Source organism: Parasteatoda tepidariorum, chromosome 6 (genome assembly GCF_043381705.1).
Source record: "Parasteatoda tepidariorum isolate YZ-2023 chromosome 6, CAS_Ptep_4.0, whole genome shotgun sequence".
NCBI classification, from domain to species: domain Eukaryota; kingdom Metazoa; phylum Arthropoda; class Arachnida; order Araneae; family Theridiidae; genus Parasteatoda; species Parasteatoda tepidariorum.
Genome location: NC_092209.1, coordinates 13,550,981 through 13,575,463, shown reverse-complemented (window position 1 = coordinate 13,575,463; position 24,483 = coordinate 13,550,981). Strand labels below are relative to the sequence as shown.

Sequence of the window (24,483 nt, the reverse complement as noted above, 5' to 3'; positions counted from 1 at the left end):
ACGTTTGAATTCAAAGGATAAATATACATAATTTTTAGTTCTGATCTGAATCTGTGCTCATAGCGTTGTAAACGTTTGACTACAATAAAGAGTAATTTAAAAAGAAATATGCACAAAGAAATATATGAAAAAAAATTATAAATTTAGTTTCAATTTTAGTTTTGATATATTTAATTTCGTAAAAGTCAGACATCATTGTATCTTTGAAATTATATCAATAAGCAAAGGAAAATACGTAAGAAAATTCTGAAATTAGAAAATCTGTTGTATTAAGAAAAATTTTTAATGTTAAAGTTAAATCCAAAAATTGTTTGCTGTGTTTCGAATAAATAAATTTCCAAAAAAACGCTTTTTTTATGGAATCATTAAGTACAATCATAATCAATGAATTTAATTATGGTCAAATTTTAAATATAAAGAATTCATGTTACTTTATTTAGAGGTGCATTCGTTACATTTGTTGCCATAAAAACCACAAGATGGCGCCATGATCGCAAAGTGAATTTCTGCTATAAAGAAAGATGATTTCGGTTTAATGAATATTGAGGAAGAAAACATTTATTTCTCTGTTTCCAGCGTAATTAAATTTCCTTTCATGTTAAATTCCAACCTATGAACTCCGTCACCTAGGGCTCATAGGCAGAAATTTGCAATGGGAATCCCTCCTAGAGATAGAAATGGGTAAAGAAATATGTATTTAAAAGAAGAAGAAAAAATTTAAAACCTTTTTCATTCTGAAAGACAAAAAAATATATTTTTGTGCCTTTAAAAATATTATATTCAACCTACATACATATTCAATAACAGTACTCAACATCACTATGCTTAAAGTACTATATTTCGTAAGAAAAAAAAATTTTTTTTTTTCAAGTGTTCAAGTATAATAGGAAGTTTTAATACATCTTTAGTTTCCTTAATTGTCACATTTTTTAATTATACTTGAAATGCTAAATTTTCTACTGTTTCGGCGAAACTCCGAATACCATTTCAGTTAAATTTATTTATCCATTTTATTTATTCTTTTATTTTAATTTATATTATTCGCTTTAAAATAATATCTCTTTTTCTCTCTCTCTGAATTATTGAAAAATTAGGACAACTTTATTTTTAATGTAGCTTGAAATATCACAGTCGGATTTTGATACAGAAAATAGATATAAATATAAACTTGAAATCTTGATTTCCTCACAAATCGGAATCGAAATGACTCAGAGATCATTGAAAGTCTATCTCCATCTGAATATGTCTCACGCAATGTCAGCGGTTGATTAGCATTGGTTAAGCCTTTTTTTAACGCTTTTGGTTTTTCAACTAAGAATGAGTTTTATTTGATATTTTATTGTATTTTGAATTGCTCTGTTTTATTACTTAAATCTAAATTTAAAAAAAATACTGAAAGTTAAATATTGAAGAATTCATTGAAGAAAAAAAAGATTTATTCAAGTCAAAACATTTGGCCATTTATTTATCAATATCTAAGTTGAAAAAAGTTACATTCTTTTAAAACTTTCTTAGAGATTACAAATTAACTTAATAAAAAAGAAACAAAAAGCAGACTTGGAAGGCTGCAAACTGATGACTGCACATCCCTAAATCTTCAAGAAACAATAAAGCTTTTTCATTTGCTTAAATCATTCAATTTATAAAAGTACTATGATCTGCCTGAAAATTTATTTAATAATAATTAAATTTCTTAAAAATTAAATTCAATGCCTTAACCAGTTAAGTGCAGAATATAATTAGAATTCTTTTCACCTAATGCAGAATAAATATCAAACAATGAAGTGTATACGTGTCAAAAGCAGGGTAAATGGTCCGTTAATAAATTTAACGGAACATTTACTATCAAGATTTTTTTAACAATTATTGTATATATAAAAGGCTGTTTTTTTAAAAATATATATATATATTAAGGTGCCCTACTGCATATAATTACACAGTCAAGGACCTCAAAGGTCCTTGACTGTGACTTGTAATTATATGCAGTAGAACACTTGAACTTAGATCAAGCTAAAGAAGAATGGGAAAAGGGTCGCAAGCTGCCTCAAGTGCCCAGATGTTTTATACAGTTTAATATAGTTTAAGAAAATAGTGATGAATAGTTTATAATTGAAAAAACTTGGTTTCGAGTCACAAGCCCCCCCCCCCATATGGCGGTATAAGGTACTTTACAGTTCTATTTTTAGTACAAAGGAAACATACCATCAAATAATATTCTTTTTGCGTTTAATTGGAATTTCGAGTTTTGATAGTCAATGGTAATTTTTTAAAATTTTGTACGAGATGCACTCCCGTATGTACACGAGATGTACATACACCCCGCAATAGAGATTTGGTGTGTACACTTCAAGAGCACTCAAAATTCGACCTTCAGACGATAACTTAGCTGCCAAAATTTGTGTTTTTCGTTGATGTACTGAAGGGAAGATCTAGGATCAAAATAAATGAAATGAAGGGAAGATCTAGGATTAAAATAAATGAAATGAAGGGAAGATCTAGGATCAAAATAAATGAAATGAAGGGAAGAAGAAGTATAAACATAAAAACTGATTCAATAAAGACACGGAATGCTAGCGGTTTCGTCGTTCGAATAATATTTTATAAAATGGTTGATAATTAAAAACTAAAACTTTCAGAATTATGAATAATTTTATTCCTTTTCAGAAGGCTCACGTAGAGAACGTAGGCGTAAATTAAACGTTTTTTTATGAACTTTTGAATTATTTATATGTAGAGTATTAAAAAGTTACTTATTTATCAAGTTTATTAAATGAAAAAAGCATAAATTTCACCCTCGCTGGAAAAAAGTTTTGCTCAATACTAAATACGCTAACATCTTCATACCTACTCAAAGATATAAATAGCAACCACACCGACTGCTAACTTCAATGTTTGCACCTTACAGTTTTAACAAAATCAAGATAAACGGAATGAGGGTCGCTGTGTGGCCGTGGTGCCCTGATCCCAAAACATTACTAGGACCTATACGAAAATACCAACTTGTTCCCTTAGAAGTGCAATTTTTTTCCAAGGGGTAGCAATATTCATTCCATTGGTAGCATGTAATTCATGATTTAATACTTATTTAATGAATTAATTTAAATTAATTAAGAATAATTTCAAATTCTATATCTAAAGAACATAAACGTTTAAGTGTATAAAATACTTCTTTATTTTAAGTATTAGCTCATGGTGAGCCTTTTAAACAACTCACAGAATTAAATAAATTTTTAAAAATTTAACAGTCTAATATTCTACCACTTCAAAACATGCTGGCTAGAATGCGGAATAGTCGACCGCCTTGCATTCACCTTTTGTAATCAAAGTGTACCTCAAAAGCAATACTGCAAATTTTAAAAACAGAATCTTTAGTACGTACGTTTGAATTCAAAGGATAAGCTGTGATTTCTTTTGACAAATACTTATTTTGAATGAAAATATATTTTGGGAACTTGTCCTTCCTCTCTCTGCAGCTTATTTATTGATGAGCTTATCTTTGTATTTCAGCTTATCATTGTGTTGCATCATAAACTGAAATGCGTTAGTACCTTCTTCCTACCTTTCCCTACGTGACAGAGAAAAGGGAGACATTTAGTAGTATTCAGTCAAATGAATTATAAAAATATGTTGGTTCGAAATATATTATTAAATTGCATAAGAACTGTAGCTTGTAGAGAGAAACTGATTACAGATTTGAAATTAGCGTGACGTAAATATATCCAAGATCTGTACGAAAACCTCATGCAACTAAAAAGAAAACGCTTTTCCCAGTGTAATATACATGCTTTTGTTGGATCTGTATTCAGGCTGCATAGCATTTTGTAATAAAACAGTCAAAAACAGAAAGAAGTATCTACTTGGTGTAAGAAAATAGGAACAACTTTTTTTCTTAACAAAGTTTTTTTAATATGACTAAAACCAGTCACTGCGGTTAGGTATTATTTGTTTACATCATGTTCATATACTGATATAAATTTGACAGCTAACACGTAGCTCTTAACTTATACAATCGTTCAAAAAAACTTGCTTGAATAAAACATTCCTTCTTTAATGTATAAATCTTGGTTTTTAAAATTTCATGAAATATAGTACTACTCACCTTGTTAAATCAATAATTCAAACATAAATGTTTAAAAATATTTATGTTAAAAAAATTATGATAAGTTTCAAGGCTAGTACTTATCCGGGAAAATAGAAATTGGTAGTAAAAATATTTTAATTTAATTCTTTATTTGTTTTGAAATGCATAAACATACTCATTGAAACTACCACTTAAAATAAATAAAAAAAATAAATTAATAAAATTTGCGAATACAGAGATGCTAACTTGCTCCGGACAGCAAATATATATTTTAAAGTGGTAGTTTATCAATTGTGAATCTTGGTTTAATAAATTTAAGTTAGTATATCTTAATCCACCACTTTTTTAAACAATTCGTAGGCTTATATAATTCACCACTTCAAGTACTTATGCCATGCCATACCTTTTAAAAAGCAAGCAAAAATAGTCAAATATTTGCAAAATTTACTTCGTAATTATTTACCGTTATTTTAATTATTTAGACGCGTCCGGAGCAGTTGGCATCTCTGCGAATATGTACTCAACGCTTGAACATCAATATGAAGTATCACTAGTTGACAAGGTTCCCTCGGTCCTTGAAAAATGTTAGTAGTGGTAGTAAATTTAGGTCAATGCTAGAATATATTTCTTATTTTAATATGGGGTAAACCAACCAGTGAGGGAACACACCCCAGTGAATGAACGCTTCATAGATATTTTTTTAAAAATAAGATTTTAAACGTTTATTCTTAGATTGATTGGTAACATTAGTTTTCTACCTAACAATAGGAAGTCGTCNTCGCATACCACGTGATGAAGGCGGAGCCAAGTGCCAACTCCTGGTGAACGAGCTATACTTATCCGGGAAAATAGAAATTGGTAGTAAAAATATTTTAATTTAATCCTTTATTTGTTTTGAAATGCATAAACATGCTCATTGAAACTACCACTTAAAATAAATAAAAAAATAAATTAATAAAATTTGCGAATATGTACCTAGCGCTTAAACATCAATATGAAGTATCCCTAGTTGACAAGGTTCCCTCGGTGCTTGAAAAATGTTAGTAGTGGTAGTAAATTTAGGTCAATGCTAGAATATATTCCTTATTTTAATATGGGGTAAACCAACCAGTGAGGGAACACACCCCAGTGAATGAACGCTTCATAGATATTTTTTTAAAAATAAGATTTTAAACGTTTATTCTTAGATTGATTGGTAACATTAGTTTTCTACCTAACAATAGGAAGTCGTCTAATAATGCATTGGGTTACCTGGTCATATAGTCTTCTCAGGAAAATTTTTTGAATTTGTTAGTATCAGTTAAACTCCTTTTTTCTGTGACAAAATTATAAGGTCAGTGCTTGTAGTTATCCGTTTAAAGTACAATTGCATATAGTAATTCTTTTTTTTTTTTCACTGTCAAGAGGAGAATTCAAACTATGGTTATTGAAGTTGCGTTTTATTTATTTTAAGCATCATAACATAAGCAAGTACTGAGATTAGGGGGTGTTTATTAACTGAATAACCAAAAGACGAAAAACCCATAGATGCCAACTGCTCCGGACAAGCCAAAATAATTTCAAAAACGGTAACTACAAAGTAAATTTTGCAAACATTTGACTATTTTTGCTTGCTTTTTAAAAGGTATAGCATGACGTATGTACTATAAAGTGGAGAATTTTATAAGCCAACGAATTATTTAGAAATAGTGGTGGATAAAAATCTACTAAATTGAATTTATTAAACCAAGAATCACAATTGATAAACTACCGCTTTAAAATATATATTTGCTGTCCGGAGCAAGTTGGCATCTCTGAAAACCAATGAGTTAACAAGCGTTCCTTTACTGGGATTAACTTCAGAAAAAGAACGAAAATTTAAAGAGGCTGAAAAAGCCGATAAAAAGTTAAAGCAGAAAGTTTGACGAAGAGAAAAAAAAATACTTAAAAAGATGGAAAAAAAAAGTTTTAAAAAAATATGGAGGAAAAGTGTAAACATAAAAATTGATAAAATAATAATAATAAAAACATCATCGAATTACACAATGATAAACATTCATTAATTCGAACCGACTATCAAACTGTGAGAAAGAAAATGAAAAACAATTTTTTTTATTCTGTATTCAACCGTATTTTACTTTCCATTTCATAACTGAAAAAAAAAAGTAAAATTTTCCACGTTAACTGCGGAATATGTTATAATATAAATGTTATAATTCCAAGAAAAATCTTGTTTTTAGACATTAGTGTGACCTATGAATTCCTAACGAGCATCAAAAATTCTCAAAATTTAGTGTTTATTCACTGGTAAGGACTGTTCCTTCACTTGGTTCGCTTACTACTTATTATTTGAACCACCAAAAGCTTAAAACAATATTATGTAAGTTCTCTAAAATATTTTTTACATAATTTGCATTTAATAACAAATATGTTGACACCGTCAGTTAGCTAAAATTGCAAATTTTAAAATTTTTATGATTTTTTTTAAAGGCTAGTTAACCTTACCACATTATCGACTTTATTAATGCAGAGATGCCAACAGCTCCGGTCGCACCAAAATAATTAAAAAAACGGTAAATAACTACAAAGTAAATTTTGCAAATAATTTACTACTTTTGCTCGCTTTTTAGAAGGCATAGCATTACAAAAGTTTCATAAAGTGGTGAATCATATAATCTTACGAATTATTTTGAAATAGTGGTGGATAAAAATCTGCTAAATTAAATTTATTAAACCAAGAATCACAATTGATAAACTACCACTTTAAAATATATATTTGCTGACCGGAGCAAGTTGGCATCTTTGTTAATGGGAGGATTAGCCGGCATGAATTTTTATGGATATATACTTACTTTGGAAAACAATTTTTAGTGGTGGTAGTAATTAAAATATCGAAATTTGTTTTATTATCGGTACCACTATTTAAAATTTTCAAGGCCCGTGGCAAGCCTGTTTGAAGAAGAAAAATTGATAGTTGAATTATTCTTATTACTGGTATTTAATCTTTACCGGATAAGTGTCCTATAACCTGCATAATATGTTTAAGCGAGATAGCTTAATATTTAAAAAATATTTCCTACTATAACTAGATTATTTCCGTACTGCGAAATCATTATGTAACAAACGACGATTTTAGAATAACATAAAAAATTACATTTTAAATATCTGAACATTTTTATTATTTTTTCATTCTTCTAAACAAATCGGAAACTTCGGAACGAAATCACAAAAGCAGACGAGTTTTGTTAGTTTCGGTCCCATTATCATTGGGGTAAATGAAAAGTTCATGTATCAGTTCCGCTCAACTTGAGATTATCCGTTATATTGTGAATTATCTGTTGCCTCTTTTGTTTCACTTCAGTTCAGCGCATGTCATCTCTAGTAAAATGCTTACTGCTCTTGAAAAACATGAAATTCAGAAAAGATCGTTTGAGAATTGTTATTTTTAGAAAATAGTATATTTTTAAACGTGGCTTTGCTCTATTACCACAGATTTAAATGTTTTTGTGGAATTCCGTGCTTAAGATTTACTCATACAATTGACTTTTTTAGTTAGATGTGCGTAAGCCGTTTTTTGGAATATACGACCTTTTCAGAGTGTCAAAAGAGAATGTTAAGTTGATTTCTTACGTAAGTTGACAATTTGTTTTCTATTGCATTTTAAATACATAAATATATCTATCTTCAGTTTATTTTTGGGATTAATATGAAATGTTTAAAACTTCTAATGTACTAAGTTTCAATCGAAAATATTAAAAAATGTTCAAGGTATTTATTAGAATATGTTTTACTACACATAAAAAGTTAAAATTTGAAAGAAAAATTTATTTTTGAAATTTTTTCTAACCAATAAGGTTTAGAAGTCTTGAAATGTGTTCAAAAATGTTTTTACGCACTTAAAAATATTAAAAATTTAAATTTCCATAAAATTTTTATATATAAAAAAGCAAAATTTGAAATATTTTAATTGCTGAATTCATTTCGAATAACATTTATTGTAAACCTCATCTGTACCAAAAAATACAATAAAATAGTACATTTTGAAAAAAAAAAAAGAAAAATACGCGAAGGACATTTTTATGACACTTAATTAAGCTACTGAATTCATTAATAACATTTATAGTATTTTTAATAACAAAAAAACGAATCTTGATTATTTTTAGTTCCCACATAATTATTTAGATTTTTAGCATGAATACTTATGATTATATATTAAAATTAAATACTCTTTTTTAGTTCTTTTTTAAGATTTTAAAGTTCACTGTCTCCTTAAAATGGAAATTGTTTTTAAAACCAAACATAACAATCAATAATAGCATATATTAGGATTGCAATTATTGAAAACATTAACTAAACACATAATGTTTATAAAATAATCTATCTACTTTCAAAATAATCTATTACTAAATTATCAAAATATATATATGAATTTAAGATAACCAAGTACAAAACTAAAATGGAACTAAGATCGAGACTGATTCTCAAAAAACTAAGATGGAAATTTTCTGCTGTTTGTATATACACCGTTATTTTGTTTCTAAAAAATCCTAATCCTTAAAAATCCTTATTTATACATAAAATTCTTCAAAAATTTTTTATATTTAAAGTTTTTTGTAGTGTTTAATGTTATTTTAGTGGTCTATGCATTGAAATTTTGTTCTTTAATAAATAAATGATTTAAAATAAAATTTACCATCATTATTTATAAATAATTTCTGTACAATCAATCTCTGCATATATTAAAGGCTTGATAGTCATTTTTGGGCGGTAGTTAAATATTAAAGAAATTCTATTTCGATCAATACATTTGGAATTTCACGTCTGAAACAAATGCTTCTAATATTCATGCAACTGCAATAAAAATTAAAATAAAAGGAAAAATTTGATCTTTAACATATGCGCGACTGCGAACTTATAAGCTTTCTTTAAAATAATTTATAGTGTGGTTGACGATTAAAAACTACAACGTTCGCAAGTTTTGGTAGTTATTACAACATTAAAGCGCCTCATCATGAAGTAAAAGGACTTGACATGAATTTTCATAGAGTACCCGTTCGTGAAGCGAGCACATCATTCTTTCATCTGTGTTTTGCGACAGATGGCAAAGTGGCTTTCATACAGGTTTTTAAGTAATTTACATGCAGTGGCATGACTGGTATGGGATATAAAATTAAATCAAAGTTACAAAATCATGAATAATATATTAAAAAATCAGGGTGGCTCAGGTAATAAAGCACTTGCCTTCCAATGAGGTGACTCGGGTTTGAAACCCAGCAATGGCTGGTAAATACGAATCACTCTCCCACAATTTCTCCCAATACTTGATACAGCAGTTTTCTGGTCTTCTAGATTGGGTTCAAAATAACAAGGCAACAGAATTGAACATTAGTAGCAGTAAACCCCAAAATTTGGATCGACTGTTCTACGTCGGTTACAAATTAACCCATACCTGACAACTCTTCCGGATTTTCCGGAAGATTTTATTTTCATATTTAAAGTGGTAGTAAATATATACTATTCTTTCTTTTATAAATTTAATTTTTAAATGATTATGATCACCACTATTCTTACAAAAATGAAGCACATATATTAATATGCGTTACTATCATGGTCGTCAACTTAAGTTTTTTCAAATACAACGTATTTGTTTGCTTAAAATTGAAGTTTTAATTCCATTTTAATACCACTGGGAAAAATGATAATGGAAGGGATTAAAAGTTGGCAGGTATGATAACCGTCGTTGGTTATAAAATAACAGACGGTTATAAAAATAACCGTTTGACTGTTCATCAACGGTTAAAAAATATCCAATATAACCGTCGAGCTATTTATAACCGCAGATTATAAAATAACCAGTGGTAGAGAGATCATGGATCTCTCTACGTCCCTTTGCCGTCTAGCTAACCGTGGGAGGTTTTCATTGATTTCCTCACCTAGTAACGCAACTGTGGGTTAGTTCCATCAAAAAATTCTCATCAATTGCAAATTTCATCCATACTTGATCCAAGAGATCCCTTGGATTGGGCTCAAAAATATGGTACTGAGTACAGAGTTGAACATTGGTAGTCTCAAAATTGATTTGGTTGAAGTAGCGACACTGATCTCAAAGCCACTGTTTAGCCTTTTTGGAAAAATTTCGTCAAGTGGTAGCTAAGTTTATGTTTCAACCCTATTCAGAATAACAGGTTTTAATTGATCTTTGATCAGGCAGAACATAGTCACAGATACCAACTTGCTCTGGATAGCGGATATTTCCGAGTGGTAGTCTTTTATTTGATTCTTGGTTTCGTAAATTCGATTTATAAGGTTTTTACTTACCACTACTTCTAAAGTTCTCCAGCAACCTCAAGGGCAGCTGACCTCTCAGTGTTAAAAACAAACTTTAAAACAAACTCTTGACGGATGGGATGGAATAGGTTCCGCTATACAACCCAGTTCCAGAGTACGACTTCTAATTAATTCAAAGGCTTATGTTGATTGTTGAGTCTCTTAAAATGCTGACAAAATTAACCGAAATTCTGCAAATTTCAGTTTATAGTTTTCGACCCTTTTTTACAATATTTTGTTGAATTCGGAGCAGTTGGTGTTTCTGACAAGTGCGACGTTAAACGCTACATTTTAAGTAATGAGACATACGTTAGCTTTCTGTTATTTAAAGAAAATAGATTTCGGAATTTTTAAAGAGCAATTATTATTGCATTTCTAGTTGTAAGAAACATTTCGTGAATTAATGTTCGATAAAAATTCTCAATTGTGGTGTAAATTAGTACCTATGCGTCTGATAAAATTTAAAAATGGATTAATTAAAAAAATATATTGACATAAGAAAGGGGTGATTTGTGTTGATAAAAGTATATATTTCTCTCTGTGACCAACCACTTTAGATTTAAATAAAGTACTGAGCTTTACTGTAGATCCAAACTTGAGTACTTATATTACTAATGTATTGTAATTGACAGAACTTTCTTGTTTCTGAGAAAAAAATTTTGTTAATGGAATACTTCTGCTAGTTTTTATTTATTCATTTTTGCCAAAAGGGACCATTATTTTAAGAGTACGCAAAGCTCAAATGGGTTATTAAATCTTAATCACTAAAAAATCAGAACTGTGAAATTAAAAAATCAAACATATCTTGTAAATTCTTTTAAAAGAGAAAAAAAAAAGAAAATTAAAATCACTAAAGAATAGATTAAGCCTAATCTAAATAATCTTATCAAAACGGGGCATAATTTTCGTTAGATATCGTGTGAAAATCAGATCAAAAACTCTAAGACAAACAATTCTAAGACAAACAAAATTAAATTTACGAATAAAAAAATAAAAAAATCACATCCTTGTGCTAGACTGTGAAAAGAAACCCTTTAAGCTTTTCTGAACAACACAATGAACAGAAAGGGAACAAAAACGTGCGAAAAATATGTTGTAACGTATCATCATGAGCGACGTTTTCTCTAATTAGTACCGGCACCACGATACCTCAAGCGATTTTTTTAGAACAACCTTATTTCATGGGCCAATAACCATATGAATACGTTTTGTTTTACTCGATGTCCTTGAGATAACGGTATTATCGTCTGCATATTCAATTAACTGAAAGATTCGAATACGAGGTGAATGGATCAATTGTGAAGCTGCGCTTTATGATAATTTTAGAAACGACTCAATTAATTTTAAGCTTTATAAATCGGGTTCTAAATCTCTTCTGTAAAGAAGTGAAGATAAGAGCATGTTATGAGCATGATTAAAAATTTTATACGCCTTCATGTATCACATTCTGTAAATAATAATAATTAGCAAAACTAAAAATATTTCAACGTCTTAATTCTTATTTCTTTGCCACCTTTATTATTCTGTCTCGGTTAAAACGAAAACATCGAATCTTTATCATGCCCTCCAAATACAACGGAAGATCTGTAGTTTCAAAAATATTTTTTGTATCGGTACAGGTAATACATTGACATCTTGATGAATAAGAATTAACAGAATTTCGCCGTATCATTATATATAAGTAGTTTAAACATACGATGATTTTTTCATAACCGTCGTTGAATAGCTGACCGAATTATAAGTTTACGACTACCAATGTTCAACTCCGTATACTTGATCCAGGAGTTCCCTTGTCTTCTGAATTGAATTCAAAACATACGGTGATTAGGTATAACTATGAAAACACTTCTATTCTAACTCTATGTAAACAGTCTTTCTTTTAGCAGTAAATGTTTGGAAGATTTGACATGACCAAAACTATTAGCACGGTACGAAAGATTATGCTTGAAGGTATAAGAATTGTCATTTTTTACCCATACGAAATTTGCATCGACCAAATTGTAGAGAGGAATTTAGGAAATTTTTTTAAACTTTTTTACATAAATCATTTTATAAGATAACTATATTTATATGAGCATGATTTATTTAATTGCAAAAGTATTAAAAAAAAGAAACTTTAAACTTCTTACACTCATTTTGGTTACTCATGGGTTAAAAAATACACCATTTCTGCAATTTTCAAGAAGTTTTTTTCAAATTGTGACAATAGTTTTGTCATGTAAAATCTGTCTATAAAATCTTCCATTTCCCAAAATCTTTTACCAAACATTTACTGCTTAAAAAAAGATTGTTTACCCTGAGATACTGCTGAAGTATTTCCATATTTTGTCCAACTCCTGTACATATAATGTCATAGAAACAGGCACATTTTTAGGTTCCTATTAAAGCATGGTTGAGTAATTTTTCTATCCGAATTATTTGTGTAATTGAAGTTTGTTTTTAACAAAAAATCATAATAATAAAAATTTTCTTTTAAATAGCAAAATAATTATTTCTTTTATTTTTATTCAAACGTATAATACAACATATTTTCCTTTTTTTCTCATTTTTAATTTCCTGTTAAATATTGTTTCTTTTTAAGCCTGGACAAATTTTTCATGCTTAAGCGAATTTCCAAATAATAGATATCCAAGTCCAGCGCACGTAAATATGAAATTTGGATCCCTAATTTTGGATATATATATATATATATATANGTTTTGAAAACACCAAAGCATTCTGCCTTGTGTAATGATGTGTTTCTGAACTAATATATATAATTCTCTTACGTGGCTCCCAAATTTTGGCTGAAGTACTTTGTACAACTAAATAAGATTCTTTTCACAACAGTTAAATATTTACTTTATTTTCTTCATTCATAGAGAAAACAGTCGGCAAAGAATTCTGTTAGGTCATTTCGCTAAAAAAATAACGAATTCTAAAAGAAATAAAAATAAACAACGAAAAAAATAAAAATGCTGTTGCCAGCCATAGAATTTTTTGAAAGTTAACTTAGCAACATAAATCAAAATGACATAGAAGCGCANGGATTTCGATAAAATATTTAAAAAAACAATTGAGGACTGCGAACTAAAATTTGCAGATTTTCGGTTAATTTTGCCAACTTTTTAAAGGGCTCATCTGGGTTTAAATGTAACAAAGCGGCACATCGCATATGCCGTTGAATTACTTAGAAATAGTGATGAGAAAATACCCTATAAATCGGATTTACTAAACCAAGTATCATAAATTTAAAAACTAACACTCGAAAATATTTATTCGCTGTCCGGAGCAAGTTCCTATCACTGTTTTGACGAACAAATTTTAAAAGAAAAATTATTTCAATAAAATATATTGTTTAAATTATTATTTTTTAAACGTTTTTTTAAAAGTAAAATTATCATTATTAAACTTTTTGAAAATAACACAAAATAATTTCGTTTAAACGGTATAACATGTTTTTATATCAGTTGAACTAATGAGTTCAAAAATCGGTCCATCTCCAACAAAACTTATTTTACAGAAGAGACGAAACATTGAATAGTTAGATAGAAACTTGATATTTATAAAAGTTTTTTTTTACTGCTCAAAACATATTATATCAAGTAGATGGACATGAATTTTTTTTATCCTAGTATCTTGATTTTTTTTTTTCTCATATCTTACTTCAAATTGAATGCTTTTTTTTCTCCCTTAAATTTTTTCGAGTTTTTTGAACTTCTAATCAGTAGGTCGCTAAAACTATCAAACTATGAAATTCGAAACACATCTAGCGGAAAAATTCTGCCTAAAGGAGTACATGCCTCTTTTTGAAGTTATGAAAAAAATACCACTTCAAAAAAATGAGTATTGTCGAATTTTTGGTTTAACAAAGTGGAAATTTTTTTTTTATTAACCATCACATTTTCTGTCGAATTACTTTCAAATAAAATTTAAACTAATAGTATAGCTCAACTTGACTATCTCAATTTTGCGAAGTAAATACCAGGAATGCGACATTTGTTTACAACTCTTTACATTAAAAAAAAAGAAAATGTTAACAAAATTAGAAGAAAACATTTAAAAAAAAAGAGATGGAATTAATAAATTTTTTTTAGCTAAATGTAAAAGCCGATGTAAGAAATTATTTACTTTTTTCTAATACAAATGTCTACGATTTTCTTTTCTTTTTTAAAGGCAGTTTTCCTGCCACAACCATATTTTTTATGAAAGGAATTTCTCAGCACGTAAATCGATCGTATCGATTTATTGACCAATCGTATCGATTTTTTTTCCTCAGACTTGACTTATTTAAAACTACCCTTGTAAAGAAGCATAATTTAATTTTGACGTAAAAAGCATTTAATAAGAAAAAAAATGGTGAAACATTTATACTTAGATTAATCTATTTCTAGCATTGACTATTTTTTTACTTTTCTAATATTGACTTGATTTTTTTTTTTAAATATCGCAATCGCATAATTTCATATCGACTTCTATGTACAGTGTTCAAAATAAAAACGAACAACCTTGAATAACTTTCGACCTAATGATCGAATTTTCATGTTCTAGGACTGAATCTTAATGACTCGAGGGGACTTTTTTCAAATATTCTAATTAATAAGTGCAGGCAATATTTTAAGTTAAAAAATCAAACACAAAAACGTACTTCCTTTGAATAAACATACCTTTTCTTCGACGGAATTCGGATTTCTGACTCCGAAAATATAAAAGGTAGCCGCAATCTGGGAAATATGGTCTCATTAGTTTGGTCAGGAGCATTTTAAACGAAATCGAAATTTTTAAACGAATTGAAAAATTTCTGCACGCAAGTATAAATTTCGTTTATCCAAAGATAATACTATGCAAAATGAATCTTTTAGTAAATATTTATTATTTTTTTTAATAATGGTTGGAAAAAGTTTGAATTATAAAGTATACAATTTTCACATCATTTAAAAAAATATAATTTAACATTGCAAAATATAAAATTTGAGCGAAATCGGTCGAATAGCTTAAGAGAAATTGAATTTCAAAAAAAAAGTCACATATTAAAAATTCAATTTCTCTGGAAATATTCATGTGAGAAATTTTATATCAATTAGTTCAACAATTTTTCAATTTTAAATGAAATATTTATTAAAAGTTATTTTTCGCATAATCTTTGGATAAACGAATGTTATAATTGTGTGCAAATATTTTTCAATAAAACGTTTTAAAGATATAATAAAATACGCAAAATGTAAAATTAACTTTAAGGGGCCCAAGCTTTGGGCTGTTCTCCTGACCAAACTATTGGAATCATATTCCCAGATAGCAGCTTTTCCTTATTTTGAGGCTCAGAAATTCGAATTCAGCGGAAAAAAGGTATGTTCATTCCGAGAAAATAAGTTTTTGTACCTGGTTTCGTAACTTTAAATATCGTCTACGTTCATTAATTAGCTTAGAGATCCCCCCCCCCTCAAGTTATTAAGATTGGAACTTGAAGATCCGATGATTAGATCAAAAGTTATTCAGGGTGGTCCATTTTAATTTATTATTATTCTTTTTTTGGCTCACTGTATATTTTTAGCATTAATAAACTATGCTGAACATGAATCTCTAATTTCTTCAAAATAAAATACAAGGACGAAATAATTGAGTTAGCAGTCTTTATTTTTCTTTAAAAAGTTCATAACAAAATTGGTTCCTATTTAATTGATATCTTAAACGTATTGCTTTGTTTTAACTTTAGAAAATTAAGAACTTAATTTTAGATTTTGCTTCAAGTATTTTAGAAATAAATTAATTTTATAAATGAATATAATGCAATTCAAATTATAATTTTTAAATTTGCTTAAAAACTAATTTAACTCAAAGCAACTTTAATAACGGATATTTTTATTCAAAATTAAATTATATTTTTATTTGAAAAAAGTTTATATTTTAAATATCATAATTTTATATTATATAAAACGTTAAAAAAACGAGATTTTTTTCTATTTAATTAAACTATTTTAGATAGTGTTACGGAACATTATAGTTTCCATACATTTACTTATCAAACACTGAGAACTAAAAAAAAAAATTTATCCATTTAAAAGTATGCTTGACAAACCAAGGCTCCAATGGTTCGCCAAAGTATTTATGTGGTAGTAAACCAATCATCAAAATGCAAATTTAGCAGTTTCTAAAATTTAAGTAATTTTCTCCCACTTTGTTGTTAATTATTGAAATAATTAAAAAAGTGTTGATAAAAACATATTTTATAATTTAAATTATCTATCATGACTGTATTCCGCTAATTACATCGTTAATATCATCTTAAATTTTTGACTAAGCACTGGGAAGCTTGAAAATATATAATGTGCCTCCTTAACATTTTAAATTAATATCATTCAACAGTTGAGCTATTAAATACAAAACAAAAAAATAATTCCCTTTATTAAAAAGAAATAATATCAATCATTAACAAACGCCACTCTAACTTCCGACTAAATTATAACCTAATTGTTTTCAAACAATTAAGTTGTTCGTAATCTTTTATTCCTTCAATTTAATGGAGGTAATTAAAGAATAATGAAACTGAACTGCCAAAAAATGTGTAACGGTGATATGTTCCAGTTCATTTAAGTTTATATGCGTCATCTAATAAAAAGATTAGTGATACGCATCTAACACATTTCGATGGAGGTCACACTGAAGGATGGGAAAACACTATTTTATTATGTTGTTATTAAACGTTTCGAGCCATTAGTTTGTTTTAATCGGCTATTTAGAAATTTATAACACTTTAGCAAAAAAGTATTAATTTTTTTTTTTTTTTTTTTTTTTTTTTTTTTTGAATTTATTAATCACTGAATTTTAAGACAAATTTGACGACTAAAAATAATGAAAAACGTAATGAAAAACAATGCAGAATGATCATCAGACCAGATTGCTCATGAAAAATGTAGTGAAAGGCTGTTTTTTCGAAGGCTCCGTCGTTATATGAAATGATGCTGTTATATGAAAAGACGTCTAACACATTTCTCTGAATTTTCATGAAGAACGTAGTATTAAACATTTAGCATTTTTAAATAAGCATTAAACATTTTTAAATTGTGGTTCCTACGGGACACACAACTGTAAGTACACGTTATGTTTGATAGAAATGTTTTTAGGTACTACTTTAAGTTTACATGTATACATAGAGGAGATTTTCATAGGGATATATATTTTCTTAGAACATCCTGCATTTTACAATTATTACGGCTGCTGTAAATCTTGAATAACTCTGAACGTGCGTATGTATTCTCATAAAGAACTAAAAATTTTGCTTGACACCTTCGAATCAAAGTTTCATTTATATTTTTCCATTAATAAAAATTGCATAACCAAAACGTACATTTATAAATGTTATCGAACTTAAATCAAGGTTGCTTAAATAGTATAACTAAATTAAGAGCTATATAACTTTAGCTCTCATAATTATACCAAATCAAAATCTAAACAAATATTTTTTAAATCAAAGATTTGCTGTAATTTTTTCATTAACAAATATTGCATAAGCAGCAATAAAGTTAGAAAAAGTGATCAAACTTAAATGAAGGTTGTTAAAATAGTATAACTAAATCAAGGGCTCAAAAACTTTTAGCTCTCATCGCTAAACCAAACAAAATCTAGAAAAAAAAAATTTTTTTTCAAAAGCAAAATTTTGTTGAAATCTTTTCATAAGTAAATATTTCATAAACAGCATTGACGTTTAACAAAGTAATCGAACATAAATCAAAACTGATAAAATAGTAGAACTAAGTTAAGGGCTTTATAACTTTTAGTTTTTATTGTTATACCGATCAAAATCGAGAAAAACCTAAAATTTTCCTTTTCTAAAATCAAAGTCTTGTTAAAATCTTTTCATGAATAAATATTGCATAAGTAACTCTAACGTTTAACAAAGGTTGGTAATGTAGTATAGCTAAACTAAGGGCTATAAAAGTTAAATTTTCACAACGAAACATAAATAAACAGTTTTCATGAAAATATTTCAACCAAAACCTAAACAAATAAAATCTTATTTTTAAATTCAAAACTTTGTCTTCACCTTTTACTACATAAATATAGCATAAGCAATATTAATGCTTAACAAAATCATCAATCTTAAATTAAAGTTGCTAAAATACTATAATTAAATTAAAGGTTGTATAACGTATAGTTCTCATAATTATACTGATCAAAATCTAACGAATAAAATTTTATTTTTAACAATCAAAATTTTGTTGATATCTTTTCATAAATAAATATCGCATAAACAACACTAACGGTTCAGAAAGTTCATTGTTTTACCCATCAAAATCTGAAGAAATAAAGTTTCATTTTTTAAAATCAAAGCTTTGTTAACATATTTTCATAAATAAACAATGCATAAGCAGCACTAAAGTTTAACTAAGTCCACCAATTTGAATCAAGGTTGATTAAATAATATAACTAAAGTAACGGCACTATAACTTTTAGTTTTCAATGTTATACCGATTAAAATCTAAACAAATAAAACTTTGTTCTTTGGACTCAAAGTTTTGTTTTCTTTTCATAAACAAACATTGCATAAGCAGAAGTAGCGTTTAGCAAGATCATCGAACCTAAATCAAGGTTATTAAGATAGTGCAGCTAAATTAACGGCTCTATAACTTTTAATTTTCATTGTTTTACCCTCTACAATCTAAACAAATAAAATTTTATTTTTTAGAATCAAAGTTTGTTAACGTCTTTTTCATAAACAAACATTTCATGAGCAACGCAAACGTTTGACAAAGTCATCGAACTTAATTCAAGGCTGTTAAAATTTCATTACTTAAAACACTTCATATGAAGGCGTATTCCAAGTCTGGGTCACAAGGTTGGATTTTTCGTGTGGGTATCGACAAACTTCTTCAAAAGTTCGGTCAGTAAATTGTGAATAGAGAACAGAGCGTTGGTGTGAAATGTCCCAAAAATAATAATGAAAAAGAAGAAAAAAAATTGAACGTGACAGAAAAGCTGCGGGAGATGTCTATTTGGTAGGAGTAAAATTTGGAAACATCCGCAATATATTGGCCTATGTACCTACTTACGACGCTGAATTGGTTTTATTCCAATATTCAGTGATTTAGATTTTGGGATTGCTTTGTGGCAGTAGTGCTTGTTTAAGTTTAACCGATGAAAGTGGTTTCCATTTTGGATGGTCTGTTTTATTAAGGAATATGCCTGCACTCCGAGGTAGGATTTTACTATATCTGTTTTCATGCTTAATATAATTTTTTAACACGTTGCATGTAAGTAACCTTTGAAAAAAATGTACTACCGTAGTTATAGATTAAAATTTAAGTAGATAAGATAAAAATAAGAAAAATTTCATAAAAATTGGAACAAACTTGTCACTATAGCTACAACTTCAATTAAAAAAAAAAACTTACTGACAGTAGTACTATTTCAATGTTAATTAACTCTCGGGAGGAGTCAATATATATTTATAGTGGTAAGTAATTCTCATATAATTATTTAATCTCCGGGACGAAGCAATTTTATATATAAATTGTATCCGTTGAAAAATATTGGTAGTTTGGATATTTTATTGTTTTCGAAAAAAAGCAAAAAAATGAAATTTATTTGTTACCAGTTTTTACTCTTTTCCGTCTTGATATACATCGACTTTTAGCCCTATGTGTTTGCATTAATCACGAATGAATAATTCGTTAGAAATACAGAACGCAGACGAATTGGTTTCAATACCATTTTTTAAACCTTTATATGGATTGTAAAAATTTCATAAACGTATTTTTCAGTGACCCGCTTGCACTGTGTTAGTACTGATTGAGAATTTTTTTTCATCCTTGAGTTATCAAACATATGTACGTACATAAGTTCACAATTGCTTGTGGTCAGTGCGTGCCGGGAGCAGAATTCGTGCCAACCAGTCACCGCTGGGATTCGTAAGTAGATCATCTCATTTTATAATCGTCGTTGAATAGTCGATCCAATTTTTTGGGTTTAAGACTAATAAATGTTCACCAACGTATCCTTGTAATTTTTAACCCAATCCAGAAGACAANTGCATTTATAAACTTAATTTAAAATCTTTTTGACCACCACTGTTTTTAAAAAAATTTAAGCATATATATTAATATAAAATACTGTCGTGTCAGTCCACTTAAGCTTAATCCAAAGACAGCATATGTTTCGGCCTAGAATTGTAATTTAAATTCGAATTTACTACCACTGGGGAAAACCATCCCCGAAAGGATTAAAAGTTGGCAGGTATGCATATGTACGTACATAAGTTCATAATTGCTTGTGGTCAATTCGTGCCAACCAGTCACCGCTGGGATTCGTAAGTAGTCACCTGATTTTATAATCGTCGTTGAGTAGTCGATCCAATTTTGCGCTTCCGAATACTAATGTTCAACTCCGAAGCCTTGCAATTTTTGAACCCTATCCAGAAGACAAGGGAACTCCTGGATCAAGTACTGGGAGACATTTTACCTACGTTGAGGACTTTAAGATGGAACTAACCTGCATTTGTGTTACATGGTGTGGAAAATCACGAAGATCTTCCTCGATTAGCCTAACAGCAATGAGACTCTAACCCATGATCCGTCTACCACTGAGGATATTTTATGGCGGCACTGTGGTCGGTGCTAGCTGGGTGCGGAATTCGTATCGACCAGCCATCTCTGGGATTCGAACCCGGTTCACCTCATAGAATGGCGAACGCTCTATACCTTTAGGCACTACGGCTCTTTTGCAGACTGCTTTTGAGCTGTGTTGGCTAAGTAGTTAACGTACTAGACTGACAAGGGGAAAGACTGGGGGCTCGATCCCCGGCAATGGCTTGCACCAAGCTTCAGAACGGTTTGGAAAGTTAAGGCAAGCAGTAAGCATGTCATTGGTCAGGAAAATTAAGAGCTTTAACTTTCATGACCCCCCTGACTGACCAGTGTGAGTTACAGCGGGAATGCTTTATTTCTAATTACTATAGTAGCTATAGATAAGAGAAATCGGAATTCTACCCCTTTTTAGTTTCTGGTGTTTATACTGGAGAACAAATATATGGTTGTATTTGTACAAGCACTTGATCTAATCTGATTCGGATGTGGGGGGTTTAAAGTCTAAAATTAGCTTTGTCCCGAAAAACTAAAGTTTTTTTTCTTTTCGAAATGATATTTTTAACTAAGCTTATTTTTTATCTGAATGTACAATTTTATTGAGAAAGTTGAGTTTTATGTATGCACACATTCACTTGTCCACTTTTCAAAGCAATAAACATATGACCTTAATCTATCGCATCGTAAACTGAAATGTATTATCTCCATCCTCCTAGCATTCCCTACATAGCAGAAGAGTGAGTGTTCACAAAAGTGAATTTTAAAATAAATCCTGTTTAGAAATTGTACGTAAATTGCTGTTTGGAGATAGATCATAGAATTATAATTAGATAGATTAGAACTGTACATGTACAAAAGGCCCGTACTTCAATTGTCTAAATAACTTGTTCCTTACTATTTGCCTTTCAGTACTCTATCAGTAATATTTTGCACTGAAGAATACTTTAATAAGGAGAAAACATTATTGAAAATTAAGCTAACGAAGTGAAGTATTTAAAATTTATATTAATTTAGTTATATTTTAAAAAGTGGTAATTAATTTTTTAATGAATATATATTTTTATTTGGAATCATGCTTCCTTGAGGCGGTCTGATTTAAAGAAAATACTATGTATAAAATAAAAATATTTTGTACAGTAATTGTAACATACCTGCCAACTTTTAATCCCTTCCATTATTGATTTTCCCAGTGGTATTAAAATGGAATTAAAACTTCAATTTTAAGCCAACAAATACGTTGTATTTGAGAAAACTTAAGTTGACAACCATGACAGTAACGCATATTAATATATATGCTTAATTTTTGTAAGAATAGTGGTGATCAATATCATTTAAAAATTAAGATTGTAAAAGAAAAAATAGTATATAATTACTACCACTTTAAATATGAAAATAAAATCTTCCGGAAAATCCGGAAGAGTTGGCAGGTATGTTGTAATGTTAACGCTTAGGCACATACATTAGATTCTTATTTTAACAACTATTACTAAAAAATATTTTGAGCACGACGTACAAATATTTTCAACGGAATTATTATGTACATCGTTACTGTTAAAGGCCGAAATTGCTGGTTGTTGATTTTCACCGGTGAATGTTGACAATCACATAGTCGCTTTGATAAATGCCCGAAATGGCTACTAGGTCTAGTTAAGGGCCACTTCCTGGCATACATTTGCCTGGTATACCCTACACCAGGGATGGCGAACCAATGGCACGCGTGCCACTTATGGCACGCCGCGTAATATTTTGGGCACGTCACCGATCACGAAGTTCACTGTGAAGTAATTTACCAATAAAATTAAAATTTACAAAAACAAACATAAAAAAATAAACAATTATTAACAAAAAAATTACAATTAATGCCAAAAAAACAATTAATTACCATAAAAAACAAGCTAACAATAAATCACTAACAAAAAAAAATTAACAGACCTGCTTAAAATAACATCTTACAACCTAATATAAGTTATTTCTCATCTAATCTGCAACAACAGAAGTCACACTGATATTACTTACTTTAAGTTGAATTACGCGTATAACTGAGACATTGCGAAATGTATTCTTTTCCATAGTAAATAAAGAGTTTTGAGTTGATAGTATTTAGTGTTATTATTTTCCCAATAATCACGAAGTCAAAATTGTTTGATGGCACGTCTATGACCGAAAGAAACAATTTTTTTAGGAAAAATGGCCCGTTTGTGCATAAAGGTTCGCCACCCCTGCCCTACACCATACCTGCCAACTCTTAATCCCTTCCATTATCATTTTTCCCAGTGGTATTAAAAGGGAATTAAAACTTCAATTTTAAGCAATCAAATACGTTGCATTTGAAAAAACTTAAGTTGACAACCATGATAGTAACGTATATTACTATATGTGCTTAATTTTTGTAAGAATAGTGGTGATCAAAATCATTTAAAAATTAAGTTCATAAAAGAAAAAATAGTATATATTTACTACCACTTTAAATATGAAAATAAAATCTTCCGGAAAATCCGGAAAAGTTGGCAGGTATGCCCGCTCTACACTGATGTTTTCTTAATGTTCAGTGTCACTGCCCGGTTAACCCCACACTGACGTTTTTTTAAGGTTCAGTGCCACTGCCTACTATGCATTTAACCGGTATTCCGAACACTGATGTTTCTCCCAATATATCCTCAGCAGATATTAAAATATCGAATAAATTAATATCAAATAGGATGTAACAAATATTTTGGACATTCACCAAAGCGACTATGTGATTGTTGACATTCACCGGTGAAAGTCGACATTCTCTTGATTTCAGTCATTTACGGTAACATATGCACTTGTCAACTTTTATGTCCTGCAATGAAGCTTTCATCTAGTGGTAGTAAAATGAAATTTATATTTAGATCACTGTTCGAAACATCTAACGCATACCTGCCAACTCTTCCGGATTTTCCGGAAGATTTTATTTTCATATTTAAAGTGGTAGTAAATATATACTATTTTTCCTTTTATAAACTTAATTTTTAGATGATTTTGATCACCACTATTCTTACAAAAATTAAGCACATATATTAATATGCGTTACTATCATGGTTGTTAACTTAAGTTTTCTCAAAAACAACGTACTTGTTTGCTTAAAATTGAAGTTTTAATTCCATTTTAATACCACTGGGAAAAATGATAATGGAAGGGATTAAAAGTTGGCAGGTATGCTAACGGTATCTTAAATCTTCAATATTTATGTATAAATTATTTAAATGTATTAGTAGTTATAAAGTTATAATAATTTTAATTGAAATTTGCTAAAAAAAGAATCCAGTTGGAATGTATGAATGTCGCTATTAGATAAATCATAGAAAAAAAGCGAAGCAAATTTCCATATTAACTTCTATCAATCTTATCCATAAATAAAAAATTATAATGAAATAAAAAAAAACATCTTAATAACTTTTGAATTGTTATTGTCATGTCTCTAGTTTTCATCCTGTGATGTGGAAATCAACTAAACATGAAATTTTGAACAAATTTCTTAAGTGTACTCTTAAAGAATTGCTCAAAGATTAATATATA

At 29.0% G+C, this 24,483-nt stretch overlaps 2 protein-coding genes across 2 annotated transcripts in view; one reads left to right on the top strand and one right to left on the bottom strand.

The window, feature by feature from the left end:
- LOC107451110 (uncharacterized) overlaps positions 1 to 24,483 on the bottom strand; it is a 114,153-nt gene that overhangs the window by 71,958 nt on the left and 17,712 nt on the right. The gene's annotated exons all lie outside the window — the stretch shown is intronic.
- The window catches only part of LOC107451107 (uncharacterized), a 26,993-nt gene continuing 21,746 nt past the window's right edge, over positions 19,237 to 24,483 (top strand). Inside the window, exon 1 of the mRNA XM_043045489.2 lies at positions 19,237 to 19,558. Coding sequence (XP_042901423.1) covers positions 19,543 to 19,558 — 16 coding nt within the window. The 5' untranslated portion in view covers positions 19,237 to 19,542. The remainder of the gene's footprint in view (positions 19,559 to 24,483) is intronic.